The sequence below is a fragment of the Eretmochelys imbricata genome, chromosome 5 (assembly GCF_965152235.1).
Source record: "Eretmochelys imbricata isolate rEreImb1 chromosome 5, rEreImb1.hap1, whole genome shotgun sequence".
NCBI lineage: Eukaryota > Metazoa > Chordata > Testudines > Cheloniidae > Eretmochelys > Eretmochelys imbricata.
In genome coordinates, this window is record NC_135576.1 from 4363621 (window position 1) to 4384408 (window position 20788).

Here is a 20788-nt window from a genome sequence, read left to right on the forward strand (position 1 = left end):
CTCCTACTGACTTGCGCACAATGCCATCCACACGTCAACAGCCGTACCGCACAGCACTCATACACCCCCACTGCTACCCTCTGGCTCTTTGTCTACCACCGTCTCTGGGGTACCAGGTCTCTGTAGTATCTCCATTGGGTTGCATTGCAACAATGAGACATCATTCTCCATCAGCCCAGCCCATGGGTCTCCTTACTCGGGTCAGCATCAAGACAACGCCTACAAATTCAATGCCTTGTTCTCCCTTGTTTCCCCCTTTAGCACCCCTGCGACTTTCAGTTTCCCTAACTCCTCTCCCATCCAGTCCCCACCCATGGGTGCTCTTCTCCCCCCCCTTCTTCCATGGCTCTCATCAATTTCTGATTGCTCCAGGCTTTGTGTGGCATGCACAGATACACACGGGGGCCTCCCTTTGCACACTGCTAGCCTTGCACTGCACTATTCCTGGGCCGGCTGTCTCAGCGGGCACATCTCCTTGGTCCGTCAGTCGTCCTCCCAGGTGCACCCCCAGAAACAGTCACCAGCTCTCAGCACATACTGGATAATGGTTTCCTTACCCTTGGGAGGGTGTCAGGCCAGCGGGAATTGCTTGCAATGGTGTAATGTGTCTGTCTCGTTTTCACTGGCTCAATGTGCGGCTACGCAGTGTGCTGGGAGGGTGGAGATCTAAAATGAGGCAGGACTTTTCCGCTCCACCTTGCTGCTGTAGATGAATTTAGCTCTTTAAAAACTTGGCTGTTTGTTCAGATGGGGCCCCAGGGAGTTTGATGGAGTTACTCTTCCACAACTTGGGTCATTCACATTACTCACTGTTACTCCCCAGACAACAGCTGAAGTCTCAGAATATCCCATCAGTTCATCGGCAGCCTCAGACTGACAGGGGCTTTCCAGATTCACGGCGGATTCCCACCTCACACACCCACTATCCAAGTTGCCCCCCTGGGGCGCCAGCTCATAATGTCCCTCTCTGCTCTTGCACAGATTTGGGCTCACGCTGAGCACCCCCAGCCACAAAGGGAGCGTCTTCCTCTCCCCCCTCTGACGGCTGAGCTGAGATCTGGCTGGTGCTCTCTGCCAGGGAGAGGGGTGGAAGGACGTGGGAGCTTCATGGTCAATGTCCCAGCTCTGGTTCTATCCCTCCTGCTTCTGTTCTCCATTGGCCTCCTGAGCTCCAGAATTGAGAGCAGAGGCCAACTTCCTCCCCTCCCCCCGAGCCGAGCAGATGGGTCATGTCAGACCCCTCGCAATCCTTCATCCGCTCAGACATGTTTATTATCCACATGTGTCTGGAGAGAAGATGGCTTGTGTCAGTGCAGGCCAGGAAGGAAGGGAGGGGATGTGAGCGAGTCTTGCCGGTTGCACATGGGGCCGTGCCGCGGATGGGAACTGCAGTGGCATCGCGTGGGTTAAACGCAGGGCTCGCAGGAGGGTACCATCGTCCTGTTAATCCGGAGGTTTCTTGTGACAGACATGACGGCCATCTGACAGCGCCCATCTAGGGGGTCCATGGGCTGCAGGTTTCTGGCTGCGGTGCCGGGGGGACTGACACCAGATGATGTGGTGTGATTGGAAGGCAGGCGGGAAGATAACGGTGCACGTCCTCGCTCCTTCTGCCTGCGTGGAAGTCCCATGGTGTCCACACATGCAGACGTGCGCGTCAGGCGAATCAGTGCATGGCCCCTGGATTTGATCAAACACTTTGCATGCGTCACGTAACACTGACCTGTATCCAAGGCCAGGAAAGCGCCATGCGGGGAGGTGAGTGGGCAAATGCAGGGGATTTAATTCCTACACGCCTGGCACTGGACCTGCCATGAGAGGAGTGGAGGGTGTGTTTGGTCGGGTATGCCAGAGAGACGGGACATCTGACTCCATGTGCCATTGGCCTGACCCAGCATTGCAGGGAGCCAGGGCACCAGGCTCGATGGACCATTGCTCTGTTTCTTTATGGCAAGTCATAATGTCCCTGTGTTATTTTAAATGGAATGGGACAGATCCTCAGCTGGTAAAAACTGACATCGCGCCGTTGAAGCCAGTGCCGTGGTGCCGGGTCACACCTGGGGAGGATCTGGGATGCACAGCACTGAAGACATATCAAGTAGGGCCAAGCAAGTGGATTTGGATGAAGTGAGAACCAGCCCCGAACTCCAGTGCAGAATTCAGCCGAGGAGATCTCAGATATGAGCCTGCAAAATCCCAGGGTGCTGAGCTAGCCTTCAGGGAAATGTAGCTGACTCTGTTCCTGCATTCAGTCAATGGCTTGGTCTACGCTACAGAGTTAGGTCGACATAAGGCAGCTGGAGCGGGGACACTGACAAGAAGGCCGGCTCCCAGCTCCCCAGCTTTGCTGCCACCCAGGCTCCTGGTGTGGGCTGCTGCCCCCTGGGGTCCCAGCTCCCCGCTGGGAGCACGGCAGCTGACCGGACTCTAGGCGTGGATCTCCCCACCGGAGGCAAGAAGCCACGGGCGGCTTCTCCCTGTACATAGGTGGACTGAAGATTGTAGTGTCGACATGCCCAATGTCATGTGCCCAAGGGCAAAAGCCAAGAGATCCTGTAAGAGTCGATCGGCCTGAGCTCTTACTGCGCTGTGTGTCTAATAGACTGTGCTCCGGAGATGGGCCTTCAAGCCAGCGTTTGCCTCGAGCAAACCCGCTTCTTGCACCACCCAGGTTCTCAGCCAGCTGCCACCGAGGAACCCACTTGCTCTGCCCCAGGTGGTGTGGGAGGAGGGAGAGAGATTTCCCCTGGCTTCACTATTTGCCATTGTCCGTGCAGAATAATGAGCCTCGCCTCTTTGGTTTCGCAACGTGAGGGCTGGTTGTTAAACACAGTGTACGTGTAACCGGCGTGACCCTCCCATATCAGTAAGGCCCAGCACAGGTACGTCCCCGTGCAGCACTCCCAGCATGCCTCAGTTCTGTCTTCCAGCTTCCCCCACACTCCCCTTGTCAGTGCCCCCCAGCCCTGACCTGCAGCCCCCCTGCTTTTCCAGTCATAGCCTCCCCGCCCAGAGCTGCACCGATGCACCTCCATTCTGACTTGCAGCCCCCCTGCTTGTCCAATCTGCCCCCCCGCAGTCCCCCTCCCCCTTTCTGCTGATCCCCTCAATAGTGGGTGCTCACCACCCGCCAACCACCCAACGATCAGCTGGCAGTGGGCAGGAGGCGCTGGGGGAAGGGGGTGGGAAGAGGTGGCGAGAGTGGGGCCTTGGGGCAAGGGGCGGGGTGGGGGCATGGCCTCGGGGGCAGAGTAGGGGTGGAGCACCCACCCGGCAAGAAGAAAGCTGGCACCTGTGTGGACAGACACCGGCTGGGGGGTGAGGCGAGACCCACTGGCCCATTTGACTTGTGGCCGAGATCGAACTCAAGGGTCCCAGAGGTCGTGAGGGAGAATGGCTCGGCGTTAACCCATCGCACCAAGAGTGCCGTGCAGCCGCTGGTCAACCCTCCCGTAACGCGGGGTGGTCATGGTGCCTCCCGCAGCCCCGGGGAGCCAGCTCCTGGAGTATGGTGGGACGTGGGCTCGCAGCGGAAATCCTGAGTGGGGCTTGGAGAGGGGCTGTCTCCGGGAGTCCGCCAGGGGGTCCTTTCCACAGTCTGTCCGGCCTTCGCTTGAGCAGGAATGCCGTGCGTTTTCGTGTCTCTCTCCCACAGAAGTGGGGCCAATGGAAGGCCTTGCCTTCCCCACCCCGTCTGTCCGACATCCTGGCACCAACAGCTCCCCAGCACTTTACGAAGCGGTTTCCTTTCCCCTTTATGCTGAGCCCCCGAAAGCCTAAACCTGCGAGCTCTCTTGCCCTGTAGTGCTTTTCCTTCCCTCTCACGTGCGGGCTGCTTTGTTAGTGGCGGGCTGTCCCTGAGCGCTGGGCTACACGCGCTGATTTGTTGTCGTAAGGTGCGCCGGAGTGCTGGGCATTCATGTTGCTGTAGGTGGGTTAGGCATGCCAGCCACCGTCCGTTGCTGTGGGCTTGCTCCTGACCGGAGGGTCGCTCGTTCGCGCAGGGCTGAGCGCCAGGTGTGTTATGGTAGGGTTGCTTATGACGGAGCAGAGCCCCCTGGATTTGGTCCCACAGCAGCTGCCAAGTTCACCTCCCGCCCCAGAGCTGTGCTCCAAATTCCCCGCTTTCATTTGAAAACAATGGAGTTTCCAGGCTTCGTGGCTAGGAGGAAACCTCACAAACAGGCCACGTCGGCTCCCCCACCCCGCCCCAAGCGCTGCCTGACAGTGGGAGGGGTCGTTCCCTGCATCGGCCCAGAAGCCACAGAGTGCGTCGTCTGTGTAAAGCCCCCTCCTCCCCCGGAAAGAAAGCCTTGGGTAAGGGATGCCCTAGGGCTGACCTGGGCCCCTCTGGGCTGGTGCCGGGTGCCCTGGGCATCGTGGCTGGGAGTGGGGCACCAGAGGGCAGCAGGGGCTGAGGATCTGGGGCTGAGACAGTGCTCGGCTGGGGCTCAGCCTCTCGGGTGTGGGGACAGACCACGCCGGGCCTGGCCTCCCAGCCTTCCGCAGCCAGCTCCCCCTGCGCAGCGTCCCCCGCAGGCAGGGCTGGGGGTGCCCGGGGCACGGCCAGGGTCCCTCGCTCCCTGCCTTGCGGGCTGAGCACTGCCAGCGGGGCGGAGGGACAGCCGGCGGAGCCCTGGCCCCCTCTGCGATCTGTCTCTGTCCCTCCCCTCTGGCTCTCGGGTCTCTCCCCAGCCGTGTCTGCCCGTCTCGCTGACTCTGGTGCTCACGGGCACTGCCCGGGCAGGCCGGCTGGCCTGCTGCTTCGGCCGGTCCGTCGGGCCGCGCTCTGGTCGGGGGGACCCGGCGGCCGGAGCTAAGCCGCCCCAGCGCTGATGCATCCTGGGCCCAGCCCGACCGGGAATGACGGACCCTCCTGCGCGGGGCTCGGGGGGAGGGCAGAGGAGGCGGCTGGCTCCAGCCCTGCCTTGGTCCCCACCCCATCCCCAGCGGAGAGGAGCCGCCAGACTGGTGTCAGGGACGCGGTGACCAGCCTTGGGGGTGGAGGTTGGCCGTCCCCCTGTTCCCGCTGTGCAGCGCCTGGCGCGCGCTCTGCGGCTGCTCAGAACTCGCGCCACCACCCTGGCCCAGCCTCTGGCACCTGACAGACGGGCAGCCATGACGACCCCCCATCCCCTGCCGAGCTACGATTCCTCCTCTCGGCTCCAGTTCCCTGTCTCCCCTGCCCCTCCATTCCTCCGTCTCCCCATCCCTGTGCCCCATCCCCTCCCCCTCCGTTCACCCTCCCATCCCCTCCTCCATTCCCTCACCCCCGTGCCCCATTCCCTCTCCCTCCATTCCCCCACCCTGCGCCCCATCCCCCCTCCTTCCATTCCCCCGTCGCCCCATCCCCCCTCCATTCCCCCATCCCTGTGCCCCATCCCCTCCCCCTCCGTTCCCCCCTCCCATCCCCTCCTCCATTCCCTCACCCTTGTGCCCCATTCCCTCTCCCTCCATTCCCCCCTCACCCATCCCCCCTCCCTCCATTCCCCCGTCGCCCCATCCCCCCTCCATTCCCCCATCCCTGTGCCCCATCCCCTCCCCCTCCGTTCCCCCCTCCCATCCCCTCCTCCATTCCCCCACCCCCGTGCCCCATTCCCTCTCCCTCCATTCCCCCCTCACCCATCCCCCCTCCCCTGTGCCCCATCCCCTCCCCCTCCATTTCCCCCTCCCCATCCCCTCCTCCATTCCCCCACCCCTGTGCCCCATCCACTCTCCCTCCATTCCCCCCTCACCCATCCCCCCTCCCCTGTGTCCCATCCCTTCCCCCTCCATTTCCCCCTCCCCATCCCCTCCTCCATTCCCTCACCCCTGTGCCCCATCCCCTCCCCCTCCATTTCCCCATCCCCCCCTCCATTCCCCCACCCCTGTGCCCCATCCCCTCCCCCTCCATTCCCTCATCCCCCCCTCCATTCCCCTATCCCTGTGCCCTATCCCCTCCCGCTCCATTCCTCCATCACCCATCCTGTCCCCCATCGCCTCCCCCTCCATTCCCCCATCTCTGTGCCCCATCCCCTCTATTCTCCCATCACCCCATCCCTGTCCCCCATCCCTCCCCTCCATTCCCCCATCCCTGTCCCCCATCCCCTCCCCCTCCATTTCCCCATCCCCCCCTCCATTCCCCCATCCCTGTCCCCCATCCTCTCCCCCTCCATTCCCCCATCCCTGTGTCCCTCCCCTTCCCTCTCCCACTCCATTCCCCCATCCCCATCCCTCCATCCTCCTCCCTTTTCCATTCTTTCTCCCCAGGCCTGATCCTGAAGCCCCCAGGCCCTGTTGAGGCTGGTGGGAGCTGGGTACATGGAGGGCTGCCCAGGTCAGCCCCCCAGCCCTGTCCCACTCCAGGGGATCTCGGGCTCCCTGTGAAACTGGCCTGCAGAAGTGACAGGCTGTAGCATTCATGTCGCCCTGTAATGGGGATGTGGCCCAGGCCCCTCCTGCTCTAGCCGTGGTCAGTTGCTCTGCTCCACGGTGCTCCACCCCCCCGCCCATGGTCCTAGCTCCCCGTCCACACTCAAGGAGAGGCCCTGCCCAAGCCCCCCGCTCCCCTCTAGGGTCTCTCCACAGGCCTTCCCCTAGGGACGCGGCCGCATCCCGGTGACCGCCCCCTCCCCTCTCCCCATGCAGGTGGAGCTGTCCGACGGGACGTCCCACACCATCACCGACGCCTACGCCGGCAAGGAGTACATCATCCAGGTGGCCGCCAAGGACAACGACATCGGCACGTGGAGCGACTGGAGCGTCGCTGTGCATGCCACGCCCTGGACGGAGGAGCCCAAGCACCTCACCACGGAAGCCCCGGTGGCAGGTGAGGGTGCCAGGCAGCAGGGGGCCCAGCCGGGACGGTGCAGCAGGGCCCGGGGGTTTGACCCCTCTCCTGCCAAGGGCTTGGCCTCACCGCTGCTGCACAGCTGATGGGAGGCGGGGAGGCGGGCCCCGCGAAGGGTGGGGAAGGGGGTTGCCCAAGTTCACACCACAAGGAGCAGAGTCGGGAAGAGAAGCCCGGAGTCCTGGCTCCCAGCCTCCTGCTTTGACCACTAGACACCACTATCCTCCCAGTGCCAGGGATAGAACCAGGAGTCCTGCTGTCCAGTCTCTAACCCACTAGACCTCACTCTGTCAAGCTGGCGCACTGCCTCATGGGAGAGCTGGAGGCCAGGAGCACTGGCAGTCATGAGACTGAGTGAAAGCAGCCCAGGGCCCCCGGGGCCCTGCCCTTCCGGTGGCAGCAGGTTTCAGGATCCAGGTGCAGGGGGCAGTCCCCAGCTCCTGGAGCTATTGTTTCAGGCTCTCTGCATACTCAGGTAGGCATCAGTTAACTTAGGGCACATTTTCAAGCTTTTCTCTGCATCCATGAAGGACAGAAACACATCACTTTTCAATGGTTTCAGAGTGGTAGCCGTGTTAGTCTGTATCAGCAAAAACAGTGAGGAGTCCTTGTGGCACCTTAGAGACTAACAAATTTATTTGGGCAGAAGATTTTGTGGGCTATAACCCATTTCATCAGATGCATGGAGTGAAAAATACAGTAAGCAGTTTATATATACAGCACATGAAAAGATGGGAGTTGCCTTACTAAGTGTGGGGTCAGTGCTAATGAGGCCAATTCAATTAATGTGGAAGTGGCCTATTCTCAACAGTTGACAAGAAGGGGTGAATATCAAGAGAGGGAAAATTACTTTTGTAGTGTTAACGAGGGCAATGCGATCAAATTGCCACTTTTAAGTCTGTTATTGAGTGTCCAGAGAGAGTGAAGTGTTATGATTCCTGACATCTGATTTGTGTCCATTTATTCTTTTGCGTAGAGACTGTCTGGTTTGGCCAATGTACATGGCGGAGGGGCATTGCTGGCACGTGATGGCATATATCACAATGGTAGATGTGCAGGGGAATGAGCCCCTGATGGTGTTTCTGATGTGGTCGGGTCCTGTGATGGTGTCCCTTGAATAAATAAGCAGACAGAGTTGTCACCGGGGTTTGTTGCAGGTATTGGTTCCTGGGTTAGTGTTTTTGTTGTGTGGTGTGTAGCTGCTGGTGAGTATTTGCTTCAGGTTGGGGGGCTGTCTGTAAGCGAGAACTGGCCTGTCTCCCAAGGTCTGTGAGAGTGAGGGACCATCCTTCAGGATACGTTGTAGATCCTTGATGATGCGCTGGAGAGGTTTTAGTTGGGGGCTGTAGGTGACTGCTGGTGGCATTCTGTTAACTAAAACCTCTCCAGCACATCATCAAGGATCTACAACCTATCCTGAAGGACGATCCCTCACTCTCACAGATCTTGGAAGACAGACATCAAGAAGTGTAACATTCAAAAACCAGTAGGAGAGCACTTCAGTCTCCCTGGACACTCAATAACAGATGTAAAAGTGGCCATTCTTCAACAAAAAAACTTCAAAAACAGACTCCAAAGAGAAACTGCAGAACTGGAATTAATTTGCAAACTGGACACCATCAAATTAGGCTTGAATAGAGACTGGGAGTGACTGGGTCACTACAAAAAGTAATTTTCCCTCTGTTGATACTCACATCTTCTTGTCAACTGTTGGAAATGGCCAACGTCCACCTGGATTGCATTGCCCTCATTAACACTACAAAAGTAATTTTCCCTCTCTTGATATTCACCCCTTCTTGTCAACTGTTGAGAATAGGCCACTTCCACCTTAATTGAATTGGCCTCATTAGCACTGACCCCCTCCTCCCCCCACTTGGTAAGGCAACTCCCATCTTTTCATGTGTTGTGATATATATACTGCTTACTGTATTTTCCACTCCATGCATCTGATGAAGTGGGTTTTAGCCCACAAAAGCTTATGCCCAAATAAATGTGTTAGTCTCTAAGGTGTCACACGGACTCCTCGTTGTTTTTACTTTTAAATGGCAGTTGAGATTCGGATTCATCACGTGCCTCCAGGGGCTGGGGCCCTAGGTGTGGGCCCATAATGCCTATGCTGTCCACACTGGCTCTGCCCAGCTGTGAGACTGGGGCTCCTGCCAGAGAGTGGGGAGGAACGAAACGTGAGACAAGGCCCAAGCCCCTTGGTGTTGTCAGTGCATCTGACGGGGCTCCCTCCAGCCTGTCCCAGGCCGTGACTCGGGCCAGACGCCTCCTCCCTCCACCTCGAGCTGTTGCATTTTGTCCATCTCTGGTCACACACACCTACAAACGGGCTAATTAACCTTAAGAGCGCCTCCCCCCCTTCCCCATTGGACAGATGGATAAACTGAGGCACAGGAAGGTTAAAGCCCAAGGTTTCAAAGAGCCAGCTAGATGTGGGTGCCCAGCTCGCAGCATTTCCAGCCTCCCCAAACTAGCAGAGACCTTTGCCAGCTGGACCTCAGCAATTCACCCCCGGCCAGAGTGACGCAGCTTCCGAGCTTGGATTCAAACTTATCCAGTCCCTGGGCTAAGCACTTGCCCGTGCTTCTCTCTCTCCTTGACACACAACACACACGTGCAAATGTCCTGTTTGCTCACACACGCACAAAACACCTGTCCACAAATCCACACACACGCTGCTCGGAAACAACGGAGCCCGACAGGCTCCCTCAGAATTAGCCTCTGCTTCTGTCTCTTGCCCTGACACCTTCGAGAGGTTTGGCTAAGAGCCAACTAGGTTTGGCCTCCACCGGGACTGGGCCATGTGCCATCCCCACGGCGGGCGCACTCCCCCCAGCTGCGTTACAGCGTTTCAGCCGGCATGTCAGATGGTGGCCTGGCCTCTGCTGACTCAGCTCCTCCCAGCTCTGGCCTCCAGCTTGCGAAGAAGCACTAAGGATTCATAGGAAGGTTATTATTCAGTGGAGTGCTGCCCCCCAGCTCCCCTGATCCCGCACAATGGCTCAGAGCCACACCAATTAGAAAGAAAAGGCACAAAGTTAACAAGCCCCTGTTTCTAGGAAAGAGCTGGGACCGCATCCAAATTCACGACGTCGGCCTTCGGTTTCCCAGAAGGACTGGAGCGGACCCCGGCTTGGTTCCCCCAACTGGCACTGACTGCCAGGAGGTTGGGCAATCCACATCCCCAGAGCAAACAAATCACTGCTTCTCACAGAGAACTAGGACAGCGTCCAAATTCTCAGCACTGCACAAATCTTTGCCACTACCGGTCGTGGGTGTGCAAGGCCTTGGCACTGCTGACACTCTGTGTGTGTGTGTGTGTGCAAATCCTTGGGCTGTTAGCTGTGTGAGTCAAGGGAGCCTCGCTCACATGGGGCATGTAGGCGAGCGAGGAGGCACTCGATGCTGCAGTCCGGAGGAAGAAGCCCAGGCAGCTTGCTCTCAAGCTGAAGGAAGATACACTGAGATTTGCCCTCTGGAGGCTGCGGCACCTGCCAGGACTTTGCTGCCTGACGCTTATCAGACAGAGCCGGGAGTTTGCAGCCGTTCAGACACATGCTGCCTCGGACGCATACACAAACCCCTGCAAAGTCACACACATACAGACACACACACCCCAACATCACACAAACATACACCCAAATGCTTACAAACATGCAGGCATTCACCCGTTTACACACACAGCTATACTCGCTCACAGACACTCCCTGGGGCGTGTGAACGCTCACATGAATACACACACACGCCTGGTTTTCTCCTGTTCAGTTAACTAATCCTTTGTGAGCGTGACAAACTATACAAGTGTTGCTGCAGGTTGACTCACACACACCTCTCCATATGCATGCACACACCACCTTGAATGCACACGCATGACTTGCATGCACACACACACGCACAAAGTTCTCACACGCACCCCCCGTTTGCACACCTCTTGATGACAATCGCTCTGAAATAGCTGAGCTGCAACGGACCCCTCTGAATTAGCCTCTGCTCCTCCCTTTCTCTGTCTCCTGGACACCTTGGAGAGGTTTGGCTAAGCACCTGCTGAGATCCTCCCCCCACCCCGCCAAGATTGGCCCATGGCCCCCCATGACAGTTCCAGTCAGCGTGTGACGAGTGGCCTGGTTCCCCCGGGCCTGCTCTCCAGCTGTTGGACTGACTCTGCTGGCCCTTGGCTCCTGCCCGGTGGCACCAGTTAGATCTAAAAGCATGAGCAGCTGCTTGCTGCTAGGAAAGTGGCAGTGATTCAACTCTGGCAGCGCTATGGAAGTGGGGTCCCCAGAAGGGCCGGAGGGAATTCCGGGTTAGGGCCCCCCCGGACCTGCTCTTGGGGGGGAATACGGGAATGTCTGACCTCCTTGGAGGACTGACCTCCAAGTGCAAGGCTGGGGGGTGGGGTGGGGGGGGCTGTATGCCAGGATACAGTATGCTGTAGCTGATCCAGGGGCGCAGGCTGATGAGGTCATGAAACTTGTGACTTGCTGTGCTCATGATGTCATAAAGCTCCTGACAGGCCTCGCTGATGCTAAGGGCGTCTCAAAGCACGTGACGTGCTGTGAGGGTGATGTCAGAGACCTTGCATCACAGCCCTGACGACACCATGAAGACTGACATGTCTGATGATGTCATGAAACTTGCCCCCACCGTGCTGGTGATGTCATAGGCCAGTGATGTCAGGGGGGTCGGTGCATATGGTGAGGTGAGGCCTCCGGAAACCAGGCTGGGAGGCAGCACCTGCTCGCGCCTCATTCATCACAGCCCGGTTGGGCCACAACGTTCCCCTGCCCAGACCCAGCGAAGGGCCTGGGCCCCTGTGTGGAGTCACGGCCCTGTTCACCCTCTGCAGGTGCCACCTTGCAGGACACGGCACATGCCCATGGGAGTCGGGAGCATCCTAAAATGGGGGATGACCCCAAAGGGAGATGGGGCTGGTCAGATTTCCCATGGGTGAGCCCAAATCACCACCCACGCGAGTGCACTCCCACCGGGAGCTCTCTCTCTCAACCCAGGCCCCCTCACGGAGGACGCCAGCCACGTATGGCAGTAAAGTTGAGCTACCCCCCTCGAGCCGCTATCACCAGCCGGTCCCCCCAGAGCAGAGACCTCCGCGTTTCGACCTGGGGAGGACACCCCAGCCCCGACCTGCGAGGTGCAGCCCGGCCGTGGCTCTCCCTTCACGTGGGCGGGCCAACGGCCTGTGCTGCGCCTCCCGGCGCCCCAGAACCCCTGCCGGTTCCCGTCGCAGGCTTTGGCCACTCTGCCTTTGGGCATCCCCAAATCCGCCCTGGCACCCTCGGGGACATTTCTGTGGGGGGATGGTGCCCTCTGCTGGCCGTTCTGTTTAACACGGGGCCCCAGTGGAGCTGGGCTTGCAGAAAGCTCTGAGCAGGTCCCTTGGCAGACACGGGCATCAAAGACCGGGCACCCCAAGGAGCTGTGCAGAGCTGAGGCCCACCCAGGAGGCTGCAATGCTCATAACCCAGCCCAGCGGGGGCGCAGAGCTCTTGCTGAGGCTGCACGCCAGGCCCCTCAGATTGGGGGTGGGGGGCTGAGGGAGGACAGGTCATGCCAATGTCCAGTTCCCAGGGCAGTGCCCAGAGCAAAGGGAGCCATGCCCAGCCCCCTTCAGCCAGAGGAGGTAAAGGGGAAATTAATCGGGGCTCATGGCTAGTGTGGTGAGGGAGGGCTGGATACACAAGTGCACAGAGAGACTAAACAAAGCAAGAGGCTAGCTGGTGAGATGATGGGGGGGCAGACAGATTTTCCTAATCCAGGAAAGTATTGTCAGGAGGCTGCCGGATGGGCAAAGGGCTTTTAATAGACAGGCTGGCATGGTGAGCCCTGGCCTGGGAGAGGCGCTGCCGTCCGTGCTGTGCCAGGGCGGGCCTGTAGCTTGGAGGGAAGGTGAAGCGGGCAGGAGGCGATGCAGACCGTAGCTGCCTGTTGGCCCATCTGCAGGCTGTTCCTTTCCCTCGCTCCAGAGACGACCACCACCAGCAGCTCCTCCTTCGTGCCGCCCCCCACCACCAAGATCTGCGACCAGGAGGCCGTTGTCGGCAGCGGGGCCGTGACCATGTCCTGGGCGGCGGGATTGGTACTGGCAGCAGCTGGCGTTCTGTTTATTTAGTAAGTATTCACCAGCTCCGGCAGATCCCTCCTGCCCGTCCTCACTGGGCTGGAGCCAAACTAGCCACGCACGGGCCGCCAGAATGGGACAGTCACACTCGCAGCGCAGTACGCAGAGTCCTTGGCGTGCTCTTCACTGGCACCGAAGTGTGTGTAACTACCCCGCAAAAGGCACCGGTAGCGTTACCAGCAAGGAGCTAGGCCAGGCCAGCACTAGACCCCTGTGCTGGGTCGGCCTCCCCTAGTTCATCTCGCAGTCGCACTGTGGAGCCTTGTCTCCACCAGGATTGCACAGTGGCAGAGATAACGGGTGTTAGGTATCCTGGGAGAAAAACACACCTTGCCAGTGGAGATGTAGCCCGGGACACTGGAGACACAAGATGCCTGTTAGATCTATCTATCTATCTATCTATCTATCTATCTATCTATCTATCTACCTAACCCCCATGCACATCTGTCTGTCTGTCTATTCTAATCTGTTTTAGCCTGCTGCCCATCACCACGGTGTCTGGGTGCCTTTCATGTAAAATCAAGAGCAGTAGTAAAGTCTCTGGCCTATCTCTCTTTTGCGGGTCAGAGTGCTGATTGGGGGGGGTGATTTGATTCGTTGGTGTTGTTTGGGGGGACAGGTTGAATCTTGTTTCTCGCAGTGGGGCTTTGCAGTACAAAAGGATGTCAGTATTGCGTAGAAGGGGGTGTCAGTGCTCAGATTTGGGGGTGGGACGGGGGTCAGTGTTGTGAGTATCATCATGACTAAAGGGTATTTCAAGAAGGAAGGTTTGCCAGGGTTTCCTAGAGGCGTTTTCACTCTAATCTCATCTGCTGGGCAAGCGAGGGGGAAAGGGCCTTAGTTAAAATGAGAGCTGGGTCCCAAATCAAGAGCGTGATAAGATTGTTTGTTTGAAACGTGGTGGAGTTTTTTGGACTAAATTTGATCATTTTTCAAAAACAGAAATCACACACACAGATACAAACACACACACACACACACACAGAACCCGTTTGCTGGGCCAGCCGACTCACACCGTGGTGTTTTGCAAAACTGAAAATGTTTGGGCTGAAAAAAATGTTGGTTTCAATGTCCAAAACATTTCTGTTTGGAAAAACTGCAACTTTTTTAAATCTAAAAAGATATGGATTTAAGAAAAGGTGAAAAAAGCAAAAGAAAAATTCAGCCGTTCTCAAGGGAAGAGGCACAAAATGGTCTGAAATTTTTCAAAAGGCTCCCAAACAATTTTTAAAACTTTTCCCACCTACTTTAAAAATTAACTAGAAAGCTTAGCAAGCAAACATACCCACCTGTACATACATATTCTAGTCTCCCATGTTTAAGAAAGATGAATTCAAACGGGAACAGGTGCAGAGAAGCGCGACTAGGATGATCAGAGGAATGGAAAACCTACCTTCTGAGAGGAAACTCAAGGAGCTTGGCTTGTTTATCATAACCAAACAAAGGCTGAGGGGCGATCTGATTGCTCTCTCTAAATACATCAGAGAGATAAATATCAGGGAGGGAGAGGAGTTATTGAAGTTAAGCACCAGTGTGGACACAAGAACAAATGGATAGAAACTAGCCATCAACAAGTTTAGACTTGAAATGAGACAAAGGTTTCTAACCATCGGAGGAGTGAAGTTCTGGAACAGCCTGCCAAGGGGAGCAGTTGGGGCAAAAAAAGCTACCTGGCTTCAAGACTCACCTTGATAAATTTACGGAGGGGACAGTATAAAGAGGTAGCCGACAACGGCATATGGCCAATCCGCAAATGCTATTAGCAAATATCTCCAATGGCCAGAGATGGGACACTAGATGGGGAGGGTTCTGAGTTACTACAGAGAATTCTTTCCCAGGTGTCTGGCTGGTGGGTCTCGCCCACATGCTCCGGGTCTAACTGATCGCCATATTTGGGGTTGGGAAGGAATTTTCCTCTGGGTCAGATTGGCAGAGACCCTGGGGGGGTTTCGCCTTCCGCTGCAGCGTGGGTCACTTGCTGGTTTAAACTAGTGGCCATGGTGGGTTCTCTGTCACTTGAAGTCTTTAAAGCAAGATTTGAGGACGTCAGCAGCTCAGCCAGAGGGTCTGTAACAGGAGTGGGGGGTGAGGTTCTGTGGCCTGCAACGTGAAGGAGGTCAGACTAAATGATCATGATGGCCCCTTCTGGCCTTAAAGTCGATGAGTCTGTGAGGTTCATACGGATCTACTCACAGACACACGCACGCACAGCCCTGCACACAAATGTACACACACACAAAGGCATGCATGCATGCCCATAGGTACAACCACACAATCGTGCACACTCATGCCCATGCATGGACACACACACTCACACTCACACATTCACGTATGCGTCCACACACAGCGTGATGCGCACACAAACTTGGGATTGCCAGTGCTCCAGGATTGTCCTGGAGTCTCCAGGAATTAGAGATTAATCTTTAATTAAAGATTATGTCATGTGATGAAACCCTCCAGGAATACGTCCAACCAAAATTGGCAACTCTACCCGGCCTGCGTGCACGCAGTCTGCTTAGCCTGGAACACGGGGACGGTTCAGAATCAAAGGCTTCGCTCTGCCATTGAGCCTTGAAGCAGTGCACTCCCTGTTGGAGGCGGAGTTTCAAAGAATAAGGGACCCCCTACTGCTACCAGTGAGGGGAGATCTCCGTTTTCCAGAGTGATGAACTCCTCACCTCATTAAAGTTAATAGCAAAACTTCCAGTAATTGCAGTGGGGCCAGGATTTCTGGGATCCCTGCCCTCTGACGGCAGTCTGTGGATTCTTTTCGCTGTGATGCAAAGTGGGGGCACCCCAGGGATAGGGGCAAGGGCCAATCTGTGTAGCTATAAATCTACCTGTCTCATGCTTCAGGGCTTCAGCCACCACCTGGAGGGCTTTGGGAGGGAATTTTTTCCCTATTGTATTCCGGGGTTTGTGGGTTTTTTGGTCTGAAGCATCAGAGATGGCCGGGGTGGAAATGAGACATTTGGGGTGTCTATTTGGGGTGTCTATTTGGGGTGTGCTGGCGCCCTGAGATGGCCCTGAGAATTCCCTTTCTTGGGTGCTTGGCTGGTGAGTCTTGCTCCGGGTCTAACTGAGCACCAGATTTGGGGTTGGGATCATTTTCTCCCAGGTCAGATTGGCAGTGTTCTTGATGGGTGGGGGGGTTGTCTTCCTCTGTAGGGCATGGATCGCCTGCTGGGATCATCTGGGTCTATCTCACCTAGTCAGTTCCCTGCCATTGCCGAGGTGTTGGCCTCTGGTGCTCCTCGGTGACTCCTGGTCTCTGCCTGTGGCATACAAAGCTCCCGAGGCCTGTAACACTTTGCTCTAATCCAGGTTCTGGGGGGAGCATGCGGGGGGCTGGCTGTGCTATACAGCAGGTCAGATGGGATGATCTGGTGGGTCTCTTCCGGCCTGTGACGCTGTGGCTTTCGACTGTACCGCGCTTGAGTGTGCTGCTTTCGGAGCCCCCCTGAGCACAGGCGGTGACCCCTCTCTCTGTTCCTCTCCCTGCCTGCAGATCCCCTCCTCGCAGCCCCCCCCCGGAGGAGACCACCCCCCCCCCCCCCGCATCTGAATCTGTTTTCTCTTCTATTTTGCACACGTTAAGGCGGACGTATCACATTTCTCTTCATCGCTTCACTTTGTAGAAGGACAGACCTGCCGCGCCGCGAGGATTTCCCCGCCCCGAACTGCCTGGGGGACCGCGGAACCTTTACAAAAAGAGAGAGAGAGAGAGAGCGAGAGAGAGAGACGGCCCCACTCCCCTGATGCCCCCCCCCAAAAAAAAAAACAGCGAGACGCCAACCCCGGCCGCGCTGCAGAGGAGAGCGCCAGCCGCCCTGGGCGAGAGATCGGATCATACAGCTAAACCGCCATGCCAAAGATGCTTCGCTACTTCGCTTCACGCCCACGGCGCCCTGCTGCCCCCGCTGCCACAACACGGGTGACAAAACGTGTCAAACACACACGGGACGGGGGAGGGGCCTCGAAACCACAATGAGCCTCGTAAGGGAGCGACCCCCTCCACCCGCTCCTCAGGGGGGGCGCCGAAGAACTGAACTGGCTTCCAGAAGCCCCAGGCTGGCGGGGCAGCGGGGGGTTTAGTCCCCCCGGATGCGGTTCCCCACCCCCAGCCCCCGTGCGACAGAGGACATAAGCACTGTTTTCACGAGCGCAGACGAGCGCATTGGGGGCTTTCTTTTTTACAGGAAACAGGAATCTGAGAACAACAGCCACACCGACCCTCCTCCCTCCGCCGTCCGCCTGCACTGGACTCCCGGCGCCTCCCAGCCCCCCACCCGTGCCCCCCAGCCCGGGCGAAATCAGCGAGGAGACAATAGCTACAGTGAAGTCTGCGACTCTCCCCCGTCCCGTTGCCTGGTTGTCTCTCTTTTTATCACCTCCCTTCCATTTCTACAGGGAAGCGCCTCGGTTTCTGTATTTGTCTTATTACCGAAAAACAAATATTCATAATGGAACTGTACGAACGTATCTCCCCCCCACGCTCGTCCGTTGCCCCCATCCTTCGTTCTCTCCTCCCCGCACTCCCGCCACACCCCGGTCCTGTTTTGTAAGACAGCACCCTGCCCGTTCCGAGCGCAGTATTTAATACCTGATGTCCTAGTATTCCAAAAGTTAACATGCTGTATTTGAATTTTTTATAGATGTATATATAAAAAAACAAACAAAAAAACCCACACACACACACCCCCACCCCAAAACAGCCAACAACAACAAAAAACAACCCAGGAAAGAGGTTGTTCATTAAACGTGATCATTTCGTGATGACTGTCGGCCCCTGGAATTATTTCACCTCAAGGTCAGGGCTGAGCCCCAAGTATTCTAGACCATTGGGAACCCCAGTGATGGGGGGCTAAAGAGGGTAGAATGCTTCCAGTCATTCCCACCGTCCAGTGCTGGTGGGTGGGGAAGAGATTAGACTGATTGAAAAAGCCTCCAGAGCCAGAGTTCTAGAGCTTTTGGAGTTCCAGAACCCCTAAGAGTGTTAGTGCCTTTTGGAGTCCTTAGGACCCCCCCCCCCGAAAAAGTTCTAGATCCCTTTGGAGCCCTCGAACCCCCAAGCGTTCTAGAGACTTTTGGAGTTGCGGAGTTCTGGGCATTCTAGCACTACCCAGAGTTCAAGAGACTTGGCATTCTACAGACCCCCCCTGTGTTTTAGAAGAAGCCCCTGATACCTATCAGGATGGGGAAATCAAACTAGATTAAGAGCCCCACGTCATTCTAGACACCTGGCACCAGGGCCATCCCAAAGGGGGTGCGGGGCCCGGGGTGGAAGTGATGGATTCATCTCTTCTGGGACCAACTGTGCTGGTCAATGGCACTGGCCCGCGGGGTCCCCCAAAGCGTGGGGCCGATACACCCTATCCAAGGGACGGCTCTGCCTGGCACCTCTCCCAGTGCAAGGCCAGTCTTGATCCTTTAGCCCTCCTAGTTCTGGAAGCTGAACACTGGTGCTGCTGGAACTGGAATCACACTGTCTTGCAACACTGCGTGACTGGGCAACACAATGGCAGATGAAATTCAGGGTTGATAAATGCAAAGTAATGCACATTGGAAAACATAATCCCAACTCTACATATAAAATGATGGGGTCTAAATTAGCGGTTACCACTCAAGAAGGAGATCTTGGAGTCATTGTGGATAGTTCTCTGAAATCATCCACTCAATGTGCAGCGGCCATCAAAAAAGCGAACAGAACATTGGGAATCATCAAGGAAGGGAGAGATAATAAGACAGAAAATATCACATTGCCTCTATATAAATCCATGGTACGCCCACATCTTGAATACTGTGTGCAGATGTGGTCGCCCCATCTCAAAAAAGATATATTGGAATTGGAAAAGGTTCAGAAAAGGGCAACAAAAATGATTAGGGTTTGGAACAGCTTCCGTATGAGGAGAGATTAATAAGACTGGGACTTTGCATCTTGGAAAAGAGACCATTATGGGGGGATATGATTGAGGGTTATAAAATCTTGACTGGTGTGGAGAAAGTAAATAAGGAAGTGTTATTTACTCCTTCTCAGAACATAAGAACTAGGGGGTCACCAAATGAAATAGGCAGCAGGTTTAAAACAAACAAAAGGAAGTATTTCTTCACACAACGCACAGTCAGTCTGTGGAACGCCTTGCCAGAGGATGTTGTAAAGGCCAAGACTATAACAAGGTTCAAAAAAGAACTAGATCAGTTCATGGAGGATAGGTTCATCGATGGCTATTAGCCAGGATGGGCAGGAATGGTGTCCCCAGCCTCTGTTTGCCAGAAGCTGGGAATGGGTGACGGGATGGATCACTTGATGATTCCCTGTTCTGTTCATTCCCTCTGGGGCACCTGGCACTGGTCACTGTCGGAAGACAGAGCAGAAGCGCAGACGCCCCAAGTTACTGCAGCATCCGTGTCTGGGGTAATTTCATGGTAAAGTTGCATTGACTCAGCCGTTCCTAGTTAAACTTTCACAAGGGGCAGGTGTGTTAGCTGGTCTCTGTCCCAGTAATAACCACCTCCTGCAACAAGGCAGGTGTCAAGAGGGAGGTGGTAGGGTCTGGTGGACAGGGCACTGGACTGGGAGTTAGGAGGCCTGGGTTCTGTTCCCAGCTCAGCTGGTGACCCTCAGTTTCCCCTCCCCCTTTGTCTCACCTGCTTAGATTGTAAGCTCTTTGGGGTAAGGGCCATCTCGCAGTGTGGGAACAGTGCCAAGTGCAAGAGGTGCCAGCTGGGGATGGAACCTCTGGGCACTACCTCAATAGAAATAACTGCCATCGATACAGTGGGACCAATTTGTTCTCCAGCCAATGAACAGGAGGGGAAGCCAGCAGCAGAATCCAAATGCCGTGAGGGTGGGGAAGACAAAGACAGCGCGGGACGGGCGAGGAGGTGGCTGAGCAGAGGAGATGTGCAGACCGAGCGGGTGAAGGGTGTCCTCGGGCCAGCAGCTGCACAGGAGATGGCTTTTGCAACAGAGCTGGTGGGATTGTGAGAAGGGGCTGGGGCCCCATCCTGGGACGCCCACTGGAGTAGATGGGAGCTGCTGGTCTCCTGTGGCTGGCGGGGGGAGTGTGGGAAATAAGGCCCAGGAGGGCACTTTTGAATTGATTTCTCATCTGATGTGGGTGAGGGCTTAGGGGTTTCCTTGCCAAGCCACCAAGTGCAGGAGATTTCAGTTCCAGGGAGCTGGTTCTGCCCAGTGAGCCATGACGCTCAGGGCCAGATCCACAGCTGGATTTTAAACTGGGGAGTCTCTAATCTCGCTCAGCGAGCGAGGAGCGAGGGAGACGCCAACGGGGGGCAGGGGCTGGGCTGCTGGAGGGCGGCGGGGCCAGGGGTGTCACCCTGGCCCATGCACTCTCTAGCACAGTCAGGTGCAGAGGCCGGAGCTGGGACGAGCTCCCAGAACGCCCCTTGCAGGCTCCAGCCATTGCAGCCACGTCCCTCCCACCGCGGTGCACTAAATGTTTAACTGGGCAATAAAATCCCAGCACAAGCCCCTAATTAACTCTGCTGTGCTGGCTGCTAAGCCCCATCCTGGCCTCTGCGCCCCACCATTGCTGGGAGTAGGGCTCTGGCCGGGAACAGCCCCGCTTATCTCCCCCGCGCCCTGCTCAGCTGGCTGGGGTCAGCAGGGTTAACCCTGAGCAGAGCCCCATCCCGTGCAGGCCAGCCCCCCCGAGCTGGGCTCAGTGCAGATGGAGGCCACTGCAGCAGAGACTTATTACTTAGCGATTGAGTGTTCATGCCTCTGTGTGCCTTAAAAACGCCCCACCTAAGGACTGGGAAACAGCCTAGTCGTGGTCTGGTGTGAACCCCTC

The 20788-nt window shown here is 56.5% G+C and overlaps 1 protein-coding gene across 1 annotated transcript in view; it reads left to right on the plus strand.

Moving 5' to 3' along the window:
* The window catches only part of CNTFR (ciliary neurotrophic factor receptor), a 427487-nt gene extending 414525 nt beyond the window's left edge, over positions 1 to 12962 (plus strand). The window contains 2 exon segments of the mRNA XM_077818087.1: positions 6628 to 6808; positions 12817 to 12962. Coding sequence (XP_077674213.1) covers positions 6628 to 6808; positions 12817 to 12962 — 327 coding nt within the window.
* Positions 12963 to 20788: the final 7826 nt, after the last annotated feature.